Consider the following 17,676-nt stretch of genomic DNA (forward strand, 5'->3'; position numbering starts at 1 on the left):
CCATTTGGACATGGTTCTGGGTACCAGGTGGCCCTACCCGAGTAGAGGATTTGCATGAGATGACCTCCAGAGGTCCTTTCCAGCTGCAAAAATTCAGGTTTTTCAAAAATAATAATCTATCTTGGCACACTTTTATTACTGCTATGTTAATTAAGGAGGAGTGTGCAGCAAAGTAGTTGTTCAAACAAACTCATTCCCATGCAATTACATGCTGTGTGGATTTTGTGACTGAATTTGAACATGCAGATTTGTTACAAAGAGTTTCAGAGGGTGTTGAAAACCTAACCCTAAAGAAATTTTCTTTACTGATGAAAACATCCTCACATTTGGAACACATATTTTTTTTTGCCAAGGTAGAGCAAGAACAGGTAGGTAATTAGTTTTCTCTATATCTGTATTCCTTTAGAAATTACTTTCTTCCAGCACTTTCAGTTCCTGGCTGAATTAATCTATAAAAATGATTTCTTCTTTCATGCAAGTAATGATGCCAGGTATATGAGTGCGTACATAAATATTTGGAGTGACCTTTCTTGACTCAGACTGCAGTACAAGACTACCTTGTCACCAGCCTAGTACTCTGTTTTTTGTTCTAGGCTCCCCCTCTCTACACACAAAAAAAGTGATCTCCACTGTCACAATCCTTTAAATTTGTCTTGAAATTATTATTTTATAAAATTGACAAACAAAAGTGTTAGGAATAGGCTTTTTTTCAGCAAAGTAGAAAAAATGAGGATTAGACAGGCAAGGTGCATAGATGTACTTGCAGATTAAGAGGGGCTCTGTGCAGAGGGATACAGTGCAGTTCAGCAAGTCATGCAAGTCATTATGTGTAACTTCTTGTACTGGTAAACTGACAGAAAACATATGCACCAAATTACAAGAGTTAATTCTGTCAGTCCAAAGTGAATTTATAATTTATTAATTGGTGTAAACTTATGGACTGCAGCTGCCCACAGCATTGCTGAGCCTCAGTTCTCCAAAGGACAAACTGCTAAGAGGATTCAGACTCAGCTTCCACATTTTATGTTCCTTAGAGCTTAAACCCTTTGGAGTGTCTGTGGAGTACATGTATTCTTAAATGATGCTGTAAGGCCTACCATAACACAAACTGTGAATGTGGAACCAAACATCGACTCCTAAAAGTCTTTCAGGAAGCTGTATATGTTTGCTTACAACCAGTTTGGAAGGGATCTCTACCCTACCCCTCTGCAAAATTGAAAAAATCAGAAACTCAGGGAAACCAAGATGAGAAAAGGATTTCAGTGGACACCTTCTTTTTTCCCCCAGTAAAAGTGATGGTGAAATCAGTGTGACACAGGACTGCAAAAAAGAAAAATGTTCTCAGAGCTGTAATAAACACTTCACATGAGAACTTGTTAAAGAAGAAATGTAAGAATTCCCAGGAGCACCTGTATTTTATTAGTTCTGTCTATTTGCAAATTCAAAGTTGCTGAGATTTCTTATAGTGTTTGTAATGACTGTTTCTGATAGACTATTCCTTATCAAAGACTGACCTTTAGAGGAGAACAGTAGACCAAGTGCCATCAAACTTTCATTGCAGTTTCTACACAGACTTTTTGTATTTATTAAGTCGTCCCAGGAGAATCAAGCATGAACATTGTGTGTTATGGATATCCCTATAACTAGACCAGCAGTATGAAAAAATTTCCCTAAATACTTTTGTGCCTTTTAACATGGAGGGCATTACTCCCTTCCCTTAAAACAAACAGTGGTAATCAGAAACATAGAAGCAACAAAACTCAAAACACAACAGAAGTCTGAGCATTGTTACCTTCAAGTACTAAATGTTAAAACATTGAAAGTTCTGAACTACTGATGCTTTTCAGAAATCAACCAACAGTTGTTTAGCCTTGAAAAATGAGAGTTGATAAGATGCAGATAAGAGAAGTGACTGACAAAGCCAATGTTGTTTTTGTTTTCCAGTGTTGTCTGCGCATTTTCGGGTCTGCGAGCCATACACGGACTACAAAGGTCGCTACCACTTTGGCTTTCATTGCCCCCGTCTTTCTGACAATAAATCTTACATCTTTTGCTGTCACCATAACAACACAGTGTTTAAATATTGTTGCAATGAGACAGAATTTCAGACTGTTATGCAGATGAACTTAACAGGGAATGCAGATGGATATATGCATAAGTAAGTAAATGAGTTTTAAAGTACTCTTCACCAAACTGTTCCTGGTCTAATAACAGAGTCTGAGGTGCACTTAATGATGGAAACAATTAGAATAATTGCATATACAGAAAACCATTACTAAAAGGTTTTTGGTTGTTGCAGAGCTCCTAAAAGAAAGAATATTTCAGCTTTGCTTTCTTCACTTTGACATGGGCTATAAGCATTGCAAGGAGAGTAAAAGTGCATATAAATGTGACAAATAAAAAGTTGCATATAAAAGTTAGAAAAGTCTTTTCCCGACCCTAATTTGATCCAAACTATGTTTAAATGTGCATCAGTAAAAATAAACCCCAAAGCTGTTCATAGGTGAGAGAGGAAGTGAGCTGACATTTTCCATATCAACCCAAATGCCCTCTTTGGAATCCCTGATGTTTTTGAATCTTAATCTCTTGTAACAAATTATTAGCCTTGGGGAACAGAATGTATTTGCTTTTATATCAACATTGTGTGGTCCCCTTGCCTTTTACCTGGGATACTTCCATGTTCTGCTGAGGGCTATCCCCCAGAATAAATGTCAGTAAGTTTTTTACTTATAAAGAAGTAGGAAGTAGCAAATAGATCTTTGTTACTGAATACCTACTTGCAGGAACAAAATCTTCCCTTGTGGTCAGTTTGCTATTTAGTATTGACATGCTGGCCACACTGATCTGCTGTGATTTCCCTTGGTGTAATCCCCAAGATTGAATTCTGATCAATCTGCTTTCCCTGCCATTTTATTCTGGTATTCAGCCCCTACAGGACAAGGAAGGAGCAGATTAAAGACAGGTGGAATCACAGTGTATGGATTGCTGTTTACAAGAGGATTTTCGGGTTTTCTGTGGTGCCAGTCAATTGGTCTGTTGTATTCACCTCAATGGCAGCAGGTGCAGGGCTGTTAGGAGATGATGGTGCTGGAATATGGATGCTTGCTGGTCTAACTCACTGTGTGCAGCTGTGCTCAGCTTGAGAAGTCAGCAAAGCATTGCCTTCCTTAACATTCACTCCTCACACAGAGCTGCCCAGAGAAATTTCAGTCTTGCATAGATGTAGAAGTTGCATTCTCTAAATTTACCAGTTGTTAATGTGTCAATCACCTGCAAAGACAGACAAAAATAGACTCTACCCATGTAAGATATCTTTAAATCAATGTGGATCTATACTGTTGTGTTACTTTATGTGCAGTTACATCCTTCAGGTGAAATTTTCTTGCCTTGGCTTAGTAATGCATCTGGGATCATGAGAACAGATCACACAGAACGCTGGGAAGATACTGAGTACCAAGCCTGTTAAAGACCATCCACTTTCTCCACCTTTTGTGCAGCCGAGACAATCCAGCAGCTTTTGCCTGGAGCTCCCCAAATCTGACAACATAAATAGTTCCAGGCAACCAGGTGGAGTTTATAGCCCCAGTGCTCCTACACAGTGTGTGCTCTACACATGCTAAAAAACCAGGGTGTGCTGCGCCTTTGTGTACTAGGATGGCCCTGCTCCCTCAACAGCCCTGGATGTCAGAGAGGTCCTCACTGGACTCTCAGAACTGAAGGGTTCTGCAGGTAATCACAGACAGAGCCAGAATCTGCTGCACACTTAGAGTGGTAAAATGAGCTTCAAGAATGGGCTCGTGAGGCTGTTGCCCCATGCTTTTCCAGGTCTTTGTCCTGCACACAGCAAATTGTTTTATTTCTTGCTATGCTGTTCTATAAACCCTGCGTCAGCACTGCTGACCACCCTGTCTCACAGAGGTCGGGATGTTACCATCAAAGGCAGTTCTGACAAGCACTAAGCCAATGCTTCAGGCTTTTCCCAGTGTTTCAGCAGCTTTTCTGTGTAAGCTCTGGCCAGAGCTTACAGGTCCAGACTGATTGCAAAAGATGCCCTGGGACACAGACCATTTCTCTGCCTCCAGAGTTGTTTGCCCATTCACATCTGCACATGGGCACACACCCCTGGAGAAATAAATCCAGGGGTCTTCACATCACAGAGCTGTTGTGTATGCAAGCAGTTTGGGAAAAAAAAAAAAAGAGTTTGGTATTCTGTGAAATACAGCATTCGTTTTGATAAAAATATTTAGAGCAAAAGGTATTATATTAGTTTTCATGTAGAACTATTTTTTTAAAAGTCACCTTGTTCAATTGTAATGGAGAAAGAGGTACTTGTGTAGTTTTTGTTGGTAAGATTTGTGATTGAGAACCACCTGCAGACTATTTACCATCCAGTCCTGAATTTCCTAGGGGCATCAGCTGTGTGTGAACTTTTGCAAAGGTATGTGACATCCTACTAGATACAGTAAAAAGCCTCTGGAGCTGTAGTGTAGAGAAGTGCAGGAATGGAACTGGTGTTGCCTTGTTCCTCAAACGTCTCTTCTGATAAATCTGTCAGGAGCAGGAAAATGAAGAGATGCTGCTTCCTATGTAAAACTCCAGAAGTAAGATAGACAGGAGAGATCTCCTCACCCTGAACTCAGTGATATTGGTAGAAAACTCCCTGGTATTTTTAGAAGGAGCAGAAAGAAGAGAACCGTATGTGCCTACATTAAAAACATTGCAAAAAGCTTCTTAAGTAATACACTGACTTTATCTCCTGTACACAATAATTTGGATTCTAATGCTTCCAGGCTTCAGTTTACAGTGACAAAGTCAGCTCTTTGTTTAGATCTAATTTCATACACCACTGAAAAAAAATCTAATGAAAACTATTGTACTGTGGCAAGGGAGAATAATTTAAGATATGGAAAAAGTAATGAACTTTAAAAAAATGGATTATAGTTTTCAGGGAAGAGTGATTCAACATTATTGTTTGGTTTATTTCAATATTATTATTCAGTTTATTTTTCCCCTTAGCCATTCTTGTGTTCACCAAAACAGATTTCTTGTTTTATAATACAGTTGACGGAAAAAGTTAATGAAGTGACTTGAAACTTCTTTGATATGGCACAGCTCAAAAGGCACATTTGTCTTCACCAGTCCCACATTGTACTATAGTCACATTTATTTACATTTTTCCATTACTGTAACACAATATTTATATGTTTTTATAAGAGGAAAATATGGGAGTATTGTATCTTTGTAATCATGCAAATTAATCAGTCTATAATATTTTTGAATGTGAATAATTAATTTAGTATTAAATATAGAAATAAAAATAATGTCTGACAGGAAAAGCTCTGTAATCCAAAGTATTTTCCCTTAAAACAGTCTAAGAAATTGTTTAGCTATTCTTAAAAATAGTATTCACTTGAACCTAGTTTGTCTAGTTTTCATAGCCAGGTTTTCTGTTGTGCATATTTTGGTGGATTATCAGTAGTACTGCTATGATAGGAGTCCTTAATCTGCTACTGGAGCAATGGTCTGGCAGTCTGTACTGTATCCATGTTTTTCCTTATCTCTTAGTTTGGCTTGTAAGAGTGGAATGGCTTTTGCACACCTCATTGCAACACTGGCACCCAAAGCAGTGTGAGAACAGAATAGCACCATCTTTCTCCAGGTACTGAGTGTCCCCTGCAGAAATGGTATTTGCTTAAATAGCACTCGGAGAGTTATCTTTACAAGAAAGAAAAAAAAAAAAAAGTCATCAACCCCACTACCAATTGTTGCAAAAATATATAATTTGGCAGGGAAGACCTCTCAGGTACGGCAGGAACAGATTCTTCAGGAAAACCCAGGATTGGACAAAGGCCTGGAGATAATTATAAAAGAAAAATGGGGGGGAAATCTCATTTAAAGTGCAGATGCAAAAACTGCACTGGTTTCCTCAGCACCAAGGCTGTAACCTTACATATCCTAGGGGCAGCCCTGATTGTTACTAATCCAAGTAACTGCCCCTTTTAAGTAGAACAGCGAAGGGAACTATTTCCCTTACCATGTGCCCACATTTAAACTCCGCAGCTGTAGAATTCAGACTGCAATTGTTCAGATTTGTTGGTTTTTTTCAAACCTGAATTCCCAAGCGAGTTATTTTTTTGTTCCTGTGCTGCACATAAAACCCAAGAAAATATACTAAAAAGGTACAGGCTAGTCATAGCCAGCTTGTTATCTGTGTCAAAAAGTGAATGAATGAGATGGGTGCAACTTGATACACCCTGTAATGGAACAAACCCTATAATTTGAATCTCAGCAAATTTAGAATCTGTTCACACTTCAGTTTCAGTAAAAATTAAACTTCTCCCCAAAAGAACGGGAAAACCAGATTGCAAGAATAAACTGAGAAATCATTCAGGTCAGTGAAATGAGAGCAAGTCCTACAAGTTTTTGGATTCCGAGTACTCTTCTGTGTTTCTGGCCTTACTGTTATTCCGTGTAAAGAAGATTTTTTATTTTCTAATGAGGACATCTTCTTGATTTGCAGGGCAGTTTTAATTTTTATTAGTAGCCATCAGAAAAATTACCAATTTCTTCCACCTTAATAGTTGGAGAAACAGAAGGTATCAATGTATGGAACATCCTTCTGCACACTAGACATACTACTTCCTATTTTTACTTATGATTTTTCACAAGGCCCTTTTGATAGTGCTGTTGTCCCATTGTCTGTTAATTAATATAAAGCAGCCTTTCATTTTTTGTACTTGTGAGAAACAGATTTTTTTAGCAAGAGCAGATGAAAAGCTTACATATTGGCATGATTATTAAAGTGCTGCTTTAAATTGGAACACTCAAAGTAGCTCTAATTTTCACTAGTCAAAATTTTGGTAGATGAAATTAAATACCTAAAATACAAAAAATTCTTTTGAGTTAACTAGAAGGAATGTTTATGCCTCTCACATTGTTGCCAAAAGAAATATGTTTTCTTTGTGTCGGTCAAATACAGCTCACCTGTATGCAAAATGAATCCTATTGGCAATAATGATGAGCAAGAATGGGATTTGTCCAAGGGCATTTCTTCCTGACTTTTCCAGCCTTTGCTTGCATTTTATTTATGTTAACAGAAAATAGAAGAATTTACCCCCAATAGGACTAAATCTACTGGAAGTCAAGAACAGTACTGCTGAGAAGCTTGGATTAACCAGATCCTGTTTTACTTTCAAGGGCCTGAACTGCAGATTTTAGTGCATTATTAAGATCTACCTTCTGTTGTGTGAAGTTAGGCTTGCATGTGTAAGTCTTCAGCAGAAGCAAAGACTCTGGAGTTAAGGTTTTTCAGAACATTAAACTTTGCCCACTTCTAATCCTTCTGGAAATGTTCTGATTTCTTTCTTTTTTTTTTTTTTTTTCTTTTTTTTTTTAATTTTAATTCTAGGCTTGTGTAGTCCTAAAATTATACAGGAAGAGAGCCATTAACAGCTTGGACCTTCCTCTTGTTACTTAGTTACTTAAAATGGAAACTCATTTAATGTAAGGGCATTATAGCTGTGTTGTGGAAAAATCATTCCCTGAAGGGAAGAATCAGTCTCTTGAAGTGCTGACAGACAGCAACACAGACAGTAAAATTCTGATTTCTTGTTTCAAATCCTGATTTTTTAAAAGTATAAAATGGAAGAGTCATACAATAGTTTAAATTGAAAAGAAAGTTCAAAGCAGGGACTTGAAATCTTTTGATCCAGAAAGGCTGGAGGACATGTTTTTAAAATACCAAAATACCCTTCTGGTTTTCATGTCTTCTCATCCTTTTTTTTTTTTTTTTTTTTTTTTTTTTTTGCAGCACTTCCATTTTGATCAATGTCCTAAAAAAATATTATTTCCTCCAAGTTTCTCTGACTGGCTGTGAAAGGAGAGCGTGGCTGACTGTGTGTTCAGCTTTGAGTTCAGCTCCATGGAGATGTGGATTGCCCACCTATGACTTGGATATAATTTTTCTGAGACTGCCTTCCTAATGACATTTTTTACTAACATCCCTTCAGCTTCTTCTTGGTTTTACAATCTCCAGTACATGTACTTCCACATTAGCTCATGGGTATAGATCAGCCTTTCTTTTGCTTTCTACCTAACAATCTCATTTTTATACATTTATTTCCATCTCAGTTCTGATCTCATTCTCCCCACTCACACAGTTTCCAATCCAAACTGCATTTACACCTGACAGTAATTTTTCTTTTAATAATACTTCATCTTCAGCATGGCATAGCACTTCTTCCCCTTTTTGATGTCTATGTTTTTGACCCCTTACACTTTTTCCTCCTGTTCTTCCCCCCTTTCTTTTAATACCATTAGTCATCCATCACAGCTCATTTACAGCTCTCTGCACCATATAATTGCCATGGCCTTTATCTATATATACACATTATAAGTACACCAACATATGCATCTCAGTGTTGTACATATTTTCCTTCCTGTGAAGTGCATTGTCTAACATTATTTTGCCAATGTTCTTCCTTCCTAAAATTTATTATCAGGCATATTAAGAGGTCTTTAGCAGCCACTCTGGAAAGCCTATGGACAGATGAGAAGGACAAAAATTTTTGTAAGACAGGTGGCATTAGTTTCTAAAAACCATGCTTATAGCAGTATTCATATTGAAAAAATAGCTTAATTTTAAAGATACATGTTTGGAACAATATTTTGTTTCAGTCATCTATAAATAATTAATGAAACAAACAACCTTGATGAACTAACACAGTGACCACTACTGAGAGATAACTTTCTTTGTTGTCCCTTTTCTTCCTTTCACAGCAACTACAGTGCACTGTTGGGAGTGTGGATCTATGGCTTTTTTGTGGTGATCTTACTGATACTGGACCTTTTATATTACTCTTCAATGAACTATGATATTTGCAAATTTTACCTGGCCCGCTGGGGAATCCATGGAAAGTGGATGACACCGGGACAGAGCCGATGGATTAACTCTGCTCAGGACCCAAGACAGACACAGCCTCAGCCAGAGACACAGCCTCAAATTCAGCCCCAGCCTCGAACATCACAGACAGTACACACCTTAAAAGGAGATGCTTTAAGCCCACCCCTGGTCTCTTTTCAGAGTACATCTGCCTGGTAAGTAAGCTAAGCCATACTGAGATATATTCTTTTGCTGTTTTGAAGTGTGAACAATCCCCTGTTTGGAAGTGCCTGTGAATTCAGGCTGAACAGCACCACTTCTGGCACATAATTATTTATATCATGACCTGTCTTATTGAATTACTGCTTAGGAGTAATGTCTTACTCTGAAATATATTAAGTTATCTTTTAATCCTTTTCCTGGAGAAACAGGTGCTGCTATCTTTCAGTGCTGAGCAGTTTTACTACTGCATCATGCAAATAAACTACAAATCTGCATCAACTATAAAAGTAGTTTTAATCTGGTCTCAAAGACTAATTGCTATGTGTATCTATTGCTCTGGTTTTAAAAGACTTTATAAATAGTTATGTTGGGATAGCTTTAACATGAGATGTTACAAATCCTCTCTATTTGTGGCATGAGACACAGAAACAACATAAAAACCAGGTTAGTTTTTTATATGCATAGCTAAAAAAGCTTTGCTTGATCTCGTTTGACAGAGTGACACAAGTAGGCTACTGTAAGGGTAAATGCTATGAAACCAAAACAAAACCTCCAACAAAACCCCTCAGACCAAAAGGGAGGCAGATCTGTGGGAGCAAGCAGAACTTGCAGTATAAATAGAAAAAAATTAAACATAGCCACGGGGCAAAATGACATTGAATTATTTTCTACTCGTTTTGCAAGGAAAATGAAAACAAAAGGGAGAGAGCTGAGTAAAACATATATCTGAAAAAGGTGTCAAAAAAGGCAGGAAATTTTTTTCTTACCAAGAAAGCATTAGTACTTCAAAGGATGCGGAGAGAGTACCTAGTCACCACTGTATTTTAGAAGAGTTCCAGAAGGCTGAGTGTTGAGTTTTGGCAAAATAAAGTGATCTAAGAATGTGCAGGGTGAAAAAGATGACAGCAGTTCCTGGAGCTGTGGAGCACATGAAGCCTCAGCACTAATGTTAGTCTAAAACCTTTGGGTATTGCTGGGTTGCAGATGGGATGGTAACAGCGATGGCCCTTTGATTTCATCATTTGTCCCGAAATTTTAAGTGTAAATAGAGAGCAAATAGAGCTAAAGATTTGTTGCAATAGGGAAAGAAGTGATGGTTAATTCAGTATAGAGGAGGTTGCTTGGCACTGGAGCCAGTCCTGGATGTATCCAGTGCAGATCAGACTGAAGGACCATTCCAACAGCGCTTGCTCAAACAGAAGAGTCTGAGGCTGCTACTTAAGAGAGAGAATTGCTTGCACTTTGTTGTGAGCATTCTCCTTTTCACTTCCTCTTTTCTTTTTCCTTGCTCTAATTCTTCCAGCTTTTTTGCACATTGATCTTCCAATCTCCAGTTAAAATTGCCATGTATGTTAAGAACTACATTTGTAGTACAGTAATGGTATCCTGGCTTAATATGTATGTGTACATGTACAAAAATGACTGCATCTGCAAATTTATGTACTATTCATTTTCTCTAACATTATAAATTGAAACCATTCAATATTCTTGAAGACTTGATTCCTGGTCACCTCTCATGACTGACTCCTGTTCTATTTCTCTGCTTTTCCCAAAGTGTTAAGCAGGCTGTGTATGTTAGGATCAGGTGAGCGCATCACATATGCTCCTTGTCCTGTGTTGGCAGGAGAGGAGCATTGATAAGCCACTCCAGTAACACTCACTTCTTCCCCAGTGAGCTGTTTGTGCTCCCCTCAGCTTCCACAAAATTGTTCTTTTCCCCATGTACTTTCCTTGCTCAGTGGAAGAAATAAGTAGATGCTTCCTTATCAAAACCCTATTTATCCCCTGTATTTCAGCAGTAAAACACTACACTAGCTTCTATATTTTCATTCTTGTGACCTGCAACTTTTGGATCTTGTAGCCTCTGAACCAAAAGCACAGGTTATTCAGTCAGAGTTGGATACAGAAAAAATAGCAATAGGCACTGATGCTCACAGGCAAGATGTTTAGCATGCAAAAGAGGATTTTGAGTAAACAGCTCCCTCAGAAAATGACAGATTTGTGCACTACAGCAATTACTAAAACAGTGGAGAGTGGGTTGCCTGGCTATTTATTTCTCTGTTAAATAATCTGCAGGATATATAGATGAAAATATAATAATTTTGCCCTACAGAAATTAAGCTTATTTTCAGAGCCTGGTTTTCTGGGGCAGTCTATATTTGATAAATGACCTCAGTACTGTCTTCTCAAAATGTAACCATACTATCAGTGAAGAAGTGAACACTTACTGGATTTATAATTTCCATCCCCATTTTTAAAATCACTGAGTCTATTAAAATACCTGTTTTACATTTTCTACCTGAATTTCTATTATTCTAGATTATGACATCTACTTTGGTAACACCAGGTTTCCAGTCTAAAAAAATCAACTTTTCAGTTTATGTTGCCATTTTAATGTGTCCTAAACTTATCCCAGCTTTTCTGTCCACAGGGAAAACAAGCATTTTTCTTTAGCATCTCACAAACACTCTGTGTGTGTGTGTGTGTGTGTGTGTGTGTATATAATATATATGTGTGATATCATACCATAGGAATGGTTCCTGTGTACAGATGAGCATGTTGAAAATGCAGAATAGATCTTTGAATCCTGACAGGTATGGCTATACCCCCAGGCATAATAAACTTAAATACCATTAACAACATTTTCCAAACTAGTTTTCAAGTCTTTGTGATGACAGATGTTGTTCAAGTTGTTAACTTCCTGTACTACATTCTTCTGAGCACAGCTAAAAATATGCCCATTCTAGAAGACACTACATGATGATAATAGGAAAGTGATTCTTGCAAATCCCTTGAGTACTGCAGAGAACTGGCAGTGTAAGGCACTGTCCCAAGAAGGATGTCAGGATTAACCTATAGCTTGTAAAGTAGTTTTTGGATCTTCCTGGATTAAAAAAATGATGCAACTGGTTTTTATTTTAGCATTTCTTTCCTTGCCCTAGTTTAAGTGCTATGAATTTGCAATGAATTGGCAATGAATTGGGTATGTCAGAAGGAAAAATCAAGCAAGTTATAGTAAAGAGTGGGTAGAACCATCCCTATGATGCTTAAACATTTGTCACAGTAGATCACTTTGTTATTTACTTGAGACAAAGAGAACCATGTATAGCCATAATATTATTATAAGTAAAGAGGTCTGGGAACCCATTAGGCAAGCTTCTGGCTGCTCGTGCCATGATAGGAAGGAAAATCATTAATCTCAGGAGCATCCAACCCCATTTGGACAAACAAAAGGGTTTGCTTCATCCTGTAGCGTGCAGCCCAACTAATGCTGATTTCTTCTTCAGTATGAAAACCACCTGAGGGCTGCCCAAGGCCTGTGTGGGCGGAAGGTCATGGTGGATGCACCTTCTGCAACCCCAGCACCGGCACAGCCCACAGTGATTGAGCTCACATAGCTGTGCCTTCTCTCATGGTGATCCTTCAGAGAATGAGCTGGGCCCTCCATACTCCCTGGCTAGACGGAGAATCTGCAGTCTAGTTACCTGAGCAAGGTTTTACACCTGGAAATGGAACTCCAACAAGCAGCAGGCAAATTATTTCTACTGCTCAGCAAAGTAAAAGCCAGGGAGGTGATAAAATGGAATATTGCCAGTTGGGGAATCGAAATCCTGACTGCTGAAACAACTTGTTCTCACAACTGTGGGAATATTGTTAATTAATAGTAATTAAAACATACTAAAGAGGAAGATCACATTAAGAAGACTGGGCCAGGGCAGCCTGGCAGAATTCCTCCAGGTACTCTGTGGCTGTGTTGTGTTCTGGAATGTGAGAGGAAGACCTGATCCCTCAGCCTTGCTCTGCTGATGGTAAACTCCTCCTCACCTCCATCAAGGATGCAAATCACAGAGAATAAATACTGTCTGGAATTCCAACATTTGCTTCTGTGTTCTTTGCCTTTCTGCACAACAGCAGGCAGAGGCACTGTCTGTGATCACACACATGCTCCGTGACTCTCAGTTTTAGAAACCTGCTGCTTGGCTACAATCAGGAAAGGAGCAGCCCAGCAGGGTTAGCCCCTGCTATTTCCTTCACACAGCTGGAATGGATTAGGCAAAGGCAAGTCTATTTTACTTTCCCTTATTAAATGCTGGAATCTGCTTTTGCTATGAATTCCTCTGGGGCACTTTCTCTTTTGGACAACAGATAGAATAGTTTCTAGCCTGCTGCTATTCACCTGCTTCTTGACACCTCTTCAGACGACTACCAAAGCACCAGAGAGAATAGAGCCCATAAAATACTGCCAGAGTTTAGGAGCCAGCAGGTAACTGAACATGTCCTCAGCAACTATACAAAAACTGCATGAATATTTTGCTGGTGGCTACAAAGATCGTGTGAAAGAATTTGCTTTGATAGCAGATTTTCAAACAGGGTATAGTCTACCCCTGCAGTGCTTCCTTCAGTGACTTGTAGGAGCTGCAATCTTGCCTGTGTCATGGGACATTGGTGCTGCAGTGGGTCACTGTGCACACAGTCCACCAAAATCATGAGCCATTGTGGTGACAGAAGAGTTTGTGCAGACACTGCTCTTGATACAGTTATTTGCAGTAAACAAGGGAAAAAAGCTGCTTCCTTCCATTTTAGGTTAATAAGATATCAAGTTCATATTTGCAGAATTACTTCACTGAACAGCAATAGGATGATGCTGTTTTAAATATGCAGAATTTTGCCTCATAGGACCAAGCATCATTTTTATTTAGAGCCCCTACCTAGACTTTTATGTTAGACTAAATTTGGCAAGTCAGAGCATGAGTAATTTGGGTTTTTTAAAAGATGAAAAAAAAATAATACTTATATTGTGCTTTTCTGAAAGAACTCTCTGGGAATTGAAATCACCTAGAAAATCTGTTTGGTTACAAAGATTAGGTAAGTGTGTTAGGCTACACCTACCATTATCTGTGGGCTTCCAATGCCTTTGGAATATATTGGGTTAGAATAACAGATAATGCTGAATGTATTTTTTTCTGAATATTCTTACCTTGCTTGCTGGGAACTGCATAACTGTTAAAATAGAAATTAGCTCTACCCCAGCCCAAACCAGCACATCAGAGCAGGAAGCCAACAGCACAAACACACAGTGGGCTTGGAACCAAACACCTCAAAATCTGCAGTGCTCTGAGTCTTGTTTGTTTGCCTCGATACAACATGCAAAAAATTGGGAGACATTGGTTCTATTATTCGCATTTAAATAATTTAAGTTACTGAGTGCCTGCTTCCTTTCTTCCTTGTGTTTAGAAATTCACTGTTAGCATGTGAAGTTAAGCCAATATGCAAGGTTTTTGTCCAGTTCAATCTAAGTCTTTGTGTGCCTAGATATGCACAAACTGCATCTTTTGTTGGTACATATGTAGTACACATTGTTCATTTTATGCCATATTCTCCTTTTCCTCTGGCTCTGTTAATTATGGACCCCATATTGATTTCTCTATGTTCTTAACTTCAAATTCATGGCATGTGGACTGATTGCTATTCCCTATTGCAGCTGTTTCTCAGCCTTTTCATTGGGACTGTTGCATTCATCACATTCAAGAAAATCTTTCTTTTAAAGGGACTGTACAGTTGAAGCAGTTTAACTTAAATATGATAATGAATTGTGAGAAAATAGTAATTAGTAACTCACTCAAAAGTTAGTGGTTAAAAGATTATCTGAGTACTATTGCTGAATGAACTCTTCATGCTGAGAAATGAAATCTAGTAAAATTACTGGAAACCAGAGCTAAACTTCTTCCATATTTAAATTTTCTCATCTATTCTGGATAGAATTTTTTGCAGTGAGATCATTACCTTATCCCCATGATACAGATATGGAATGACACTACTGAAGTAGCAAATAGCGGCATAAAATTTATGTGAAATCAGAACACTTCAATTAAGCCCACAATTTTACTGCATGTCACAACACTGTAGCATCACACTGGAAGGAGTTTGACATCCCAGACTGTATCAACCAATTCCATCTCCTCTGTCACAATAGGAACCAGTAAACTTTAAAACACTCTATAAATATTTTGATAGTTACATAAGTCATACCTCTGGCATCCTCTTAGGTGCTAGATGCTCAACAGCAATTGAGTAATGTTTTACACACTTTAAATATGCACAGAAAAAGAAGATAACGTTCTCACTTGGGTTCTGAAGTACGACAGAAAAACTTTAGCATCAGCCAAAGATATTTCCAGGGATAGAAAGAATAAAAGGGGAGATGTTGAGAAGCTGGAGTTAATGATTTAAATAGACAATCCTTACTTTATGCAAAGTGGCAACAGGATTTCTAAGGAGGAGATTTAATGTAATTCATTGTTCTGAACTGAAAGAAAGCACATTTCAAAAATAAAACAGAAAAAAAATATAGACAGGATATTTCCCATCTTCAGTAGTTTATGCTGTAGAGAACTACTTAAAATACCTGCAGAACAACTATCTATGTACACTTGGTGCTTTTAAACAGAAGTGAGAAGGAAGAAGAACAAACAAGGTAAGAGTCTCTGAAGTAAGCTGCCACTGCTTCCACCTTGGAAAAGGAACTCCCAATGTCTATTTTGGATGTCAAAAAACAAGTAACTCCCTAAACTCAGTACTGAAGATCCTGTGGTGACCTATTTATTATTTTCAGAGTTATTATTAAGCAAAAAGACATATGTAATAAATAATCCTTCTATGGGGTAGCAGAAGATCTTTTAAGTAAACTAAAATTTCTATGTGAAACAATGGCATATTATGGGATATCAGACATTAATGGAATAATCAGAAACTTACATGATAATGCTGAAGGCAGGACCATAAATGGTAACATCAGACAATTATTTTCAGTGAGAGCTGAGGTCAGGAATCTACCACATCATTACTTTTATTGTCCCTGTCTCCTGATAAGATCATAATGAAAACAACCACAGTAGTCAGTTCATCAGAGAAGTGCTAACACTTGTCTGTATGACCTTGTGAAGCAGTACTTTTGAGTGGGCCCCCAGGGAGTCCCCGGGGGCCTCCTAAGCTGTATGTTCGCTGGTAGCAGCAGGCAGGCAAGGAGACTCCACACGGCTTCTGACGGTGTTAATTAGATGAGGGTTTATTGGGGGGCCCACTCCCGGGAGCAGCATGGTTTCTGAGGGGGAAGGGAGGAAGGAGGAGGGAGGGGGAAGGAGGGAGAGCCTAGGGAGAAAAGGAGCCAAGAGAAAGGGTTTCGTCTCCCTCGCACAGTTGAAGAGGGAGATTCAAAGTGGGCGCAGAATAAGACTTGGGCCAATGGGATTACAGACACATGACACTGCAGGGGACGATCACAGCTTGGAATAAACCGTACATTTTCGAGGGGTGAGATAGAGCATACCATTTAACTAAAATGCAGCACTACACCCTTGTTTTTATAATTATATTTCACTGAACAGCTCAAAAAAAGAACTTAAAAGAAACAGAAATTAGACACAGATTTTCATTATTAGCAAGGTATCAGAGATATCTTGGCTGTTTAAGTCTCAAAAGCAAAATAGATCAAGAAGCACTGAAATCTGTGTCATTATACTCTTCACTGAGACATGAGAGAACGCTGATGTCAATCAGCAAATAATTTTCAGGCACTTGAAAGCTTTTGGGGAAGTTGCGTGATCAACACTGTCATAAATAAATAGACGCAGACGCCTACAATTCACTGCAGGAAAAAAAACATGCCTCTGAGGACAGTTTGAAATCCACATAGAAAGTTTCGTGGAAATTTGCAATGCTGAGGAGATAAAACCAGCTTAAGACATGAAATGGCAGGAATATGACATGTCACTGGAACTTAATTGGAAATGCTGCTAATGTTAGTCCCACCTCAGGTGACAACATGATCTCAAAACAGAACAAGTGAGGCACATTGCTTCAAGCAACTTGGAGATGAGTTTAATCAGCACAACACTATAAGCCTGCACAGAGCAGCAGCAGAGGAATAATTGGTTAGAATGTGGCACTCATCATAATATACAGGAACGTAAAAAAAAGGTGGGTAAAAAGTGGTTATGTGTGGAAATAAACTACCTCACTTCACTTCCCAATAGGGTATCTGTTTCCTGGTGTTTCTGTATAGTGGGAGCCTTTACTTATGCTCCAGAGAATCTCAGAGGTGAAATGACTTGGGAGACAGAGCTATTGACAGTAAATGTTAAAGGCAGAGATGGAAAGGTGTTTGCACAGCAGCTCACAACAGAAAAATGACTGTGGGGCTCAAACCTGGAAGGGAGCAAGCTCCACCCACAATTTTCCTTCCTGAAAAACTGGTGTTGTACATCAAGGAGGAGTTTATGCACAAAGGAGTTGTCCTAGTTACAGGAATCGTGTGTATTAACGAGCTGATATTATCCCTGAGCTGAGCTCTGCTGAGCACACACCACACAGACTGCCTCCTGTCTGCTGGAAATCACTGCTGACTGTCACATGGAAAAGGAACTTCAGTGAGCTTCATCAGGAATTACAGTAAATTAATTAAACAGTCATTAAGTATATTCTGTGTTGATTAGTGTTACAGATTTTGGTCACTCACGCAGAGGATGGAGGCAAAGTAATTTTCTGTTGCATTTACAGTCTTTGGAAAGTGGTGA

The 17,676-nt window shown here is 38.6% G+C and overlaps 1 protein-coding gene across 6 annotated transcripts in view; it reads left to right on the top strand.

Annotated features, from left to right (window-relative positions):
• The window catches only part of SHISAL1 (shisa like 1), an 80,403-nt gene that overhangs the window by 39,065 nt on the left and 23,662 nt on the right, over window positions 1-17,676 (top strand). For 4 of the 6 annotated variants that reach the window (XM_038154470.1, XM_038154466.1, XM_038154467.1 and 1 more), the window contains 3 exons: window positions 1,945-2,158; window positions 8,779-9,096; window positions 12,391-16,172. In XM_038154470.1, the coding sequence (XP_038010398.1) occupies window positions 1,945-2,158; window positions 8,779-9,096; window positions 12,391-12,406 (548 nt within the window). In that variant the 3' untranslated portion in view covers window positions 12,407-16,172. Of the gene's footprint in view, window positions 1-1,944; window positions 2,159-8,778; window positions 9,097-11,758; window positions 12,351-12,390; window positions 16,173-17,676 lie in introns of those variants that run through there. The other 2 variants (XM_038154472.1, XM_038154471.1) reach the window with 2 other exon arrangements.

Source organism: Motacilla alba, chromosome 1A, assembly GCF_015832195.1.
Source record: "Motacilla alba alba isolate MOTALB_02 chromosome 1A, Motacilla_alba_V1.0_pri, whole genome shotgun sequence".
Classification (NCBI taxonomy): Eukaryota; Metazoa; Chordata; class Aves; order Passeriformes; family Motacillidae; genus Motacilla; species Motacilla alba.